General features: G+C 61.4%; 1 protein-coding gene across 1 annotated transcript in view; it reads left to right on the forward strand.

Annotated features, from left to right (window-relative positions):
* Nucleotides 1–1,500: 1,500 nt before the first annotated feature.
* The window catches only part of LOC103368790 (uncharacterized), a 10,825-nt gene continuing 9,935 nt past the window's right edge, over nt 1,501–2,390 (forward strand). Inside the window, exon 1 of the mRNA XM_008297273.1 lies at nt 1,501–2,377. Within this exon, the coding sequence (XP_008295495.1) occupies nt 1,501–2,377 (877 nt within the window). The remainder of the gene's footprint in view (nt 2,378–2,390) is intronic.

A 2,390-nucleotide genomic window follows, 5' to 3' on the forward strand; every position in this document is an offset into this window, starting at 1 on the left:
GCTCGGCGGATGGTTTTCATTTTAAACACCTTCGGGCCGTGTGTCGGAAGCCCATGAGTGTGAGATGGAGTGTGGACCGAGTGTTCCTGCGCTCCTTCCTTCCAAGCGGCACCACAGTGAGAGCTGCTGCTGAAGCAGGTCAACAGCAGCAGATCTGCTGCTTCTTCCTCCACAAGCTCCTCCCCGATCAGAGCCGCTGCTGCTGGAAGCAAAGCACGGAGCGGAGCCCCAGAACCTGGAGGAGGAGCAGCAGCTCGGCGCTGGACTGAGAACTCGGAACCACAGGAGCACAGTGGACACCTGGATGTGAATTAATCAGCCATGTTCCTGATGATCTGGTGCTTTGAGGGTTTTAGCTGCACAGAAACAAACAAATGTTCTGATCCAATAAACACCTCATTTCTGTGATTTAAACACGGTAAACATAGCAGCTGACTTTAGAGTGACTCATCCGGAACTTTTCTACTAGAACAGCTCAAACAGGTCCTTCTGTTTCCTGGTTGTTAATCCTGACTTTGGATTATTTGCAGTTTGACTTTTTCCAGGACTTTACTGGAAAATATGGAAAATCAGTGAATGATTCAATAAAATGAAATCAACTTCAGCAGCATGAAGACTCGCGTGAGCATGCGCAGACTGAACATGATTACTCATTAAATGAGGAGGTTTTCATGCTGACGCTCCTCCAGCGTCCAGAGGAAGCGATCCTCCACACAGGACCGGTACCAGCTGCCGGCGGACTTCATCCCCACCGTGCGGGATCAGCGCGGCTCCGCTCCGGGTTTTCTCCGCCTCCTGCCGCCGCCGCCGGACGCTGGGAGTCGGTGTGTGGAGCTCAGAGAGCCGCGGCGGAGAACCGGGACGGAGCGGAGCGTGTGTCTGCGGGCTGAAAGCGGCAGCAGGAACCGGAGGACCGGAGGACCGGAGGACCGGAGTACCGGCCACGGAGCGCGACTCTCGGCGGCGTGTGAAGCAGCTGAAGCCGGCGGGACGAGCCGGAGGCCCGGCGGGCTGCGCGGCGCCGCGCTGCGGGGGATGAGCGCACACAAAAGGGGCCGAGGCGCCGCCACCGTCCGGGACGCGGATCCGCGTTCAGCGTCCGAGCTGCTGGGAGCAGCGGAGCCGGAGGAGGAGGAGGAGGAGGAGGAGGAGGAGGGCCGCTGAGGAGCCGCTCTGCCGGACACACGGTGTCTGCAGGCGGCCGCTGGGATGAAGCTGGAATGTGTTTCCTGCCGCTCGGAACATCTGGACGGACAGAAGCGGGATGTTCTGGAGGTTCCCCTCCAACTACTGGACCGGTCCGCAGAGGAGCCATCTGACAGAACCACGAGGTGATCAGGAGGAGATCAATAGGTGATTAATAGGTGATCAGGAGGAGATCAGTGATCAGTAAATGATCAGAAGGTGATCAGTAGATCAATAGATGATCAATAGATCAGTAGTGGATCAGTAGGAGATCAGAAGGTGATCAATAGGAGATCAGGAGCCACTGTGAGGAGGATGTTCCTGCTGGAGGCCCCCAGCATGGACCGAGCAGCTCCTCAGAGGAGAACCGTGTACCGGATCTCGCTGACCCTGGTCAAGAGGGAGAACCTGGAGGAGAAGCAGCGGGGCGGCGGCCTGCTGGAGCAGCTGCAGGAGGTGGAGGACGAGGCGGAGGGCTTGTCTTCTGGAGGCTGCAGGAGGAACTTCAGGACGTTCAGCACCGGGCAGCTGGAGCTGGGCCGCATGAAGCTGTGCCGGAGGCTGCAGCCGGCCAAGGACCAGAACCCGGCAGGAGGCGCCGGCGGCAAGAAGAACAAGCTGCTGAAGGCGAGGAGCGTCGAGGAGAGCGGCTCCGAGCCTCCTCCAGGACCTGATGGAGCCTCCTCGGGGGAGGCACCGGCGCTGAGCCCGGCGCTCAGGTCCGGTCTGCTGCGTCGCAGCTGCAGCTTCAGGAACTGGACCGGTTCCGAGCTGCGGCGGCTGAAGGCCAAAGACAAACTCCACAGCAGCTCCGGCTGCATCCACCAGACCGACGCCGACCCGAGCAGGGAGAAGAGCCGGACCCTGGAGGTGGGCGCCATCCTGAACCGGACCGACTCCATGTCGGACCTGAGCCGCTGGGACCGAGCCAGAGCCAAGAACCGGACTCTGGACAACAGCGACCTGCAGCGGCTGCAGAAGGAGGCCGGCGGCGGCGGCGGCGGCGGCGGCGGCCTCCTGCTGCGAGCGGCGGCGGGTCGCTGCAGCGAGCGGCGCCTCGTTCGCTTCTTCAGCGGCTTCTTCTCCAGGAGAGACGCAGCGACGCCGACCGGCAGCCCCGACACCGGCAGGGGGCGCCGCCGGAGACCGGTTCTGGCCCAGTCCAGCACCGAGAGCGTGAACGGAAGCGACGGTAAAAACAAGCT

Source organism: Stegastes partitus, unplaced genomic scaffold (genome assembly GCF_000690725.1).
Source record: "Stegastes partitus isolate 25-593 unplaced genomic scaffold, Stegastes_partitus-1.0.2 Scaffold1204, whole genome shotgun sequence".
Classification (NCBI taxonomy): Eukaryota; Metazoa; Chordata; class Actinopteri; family Pomacentridae; genus Stegastes; species Stegastes partitus.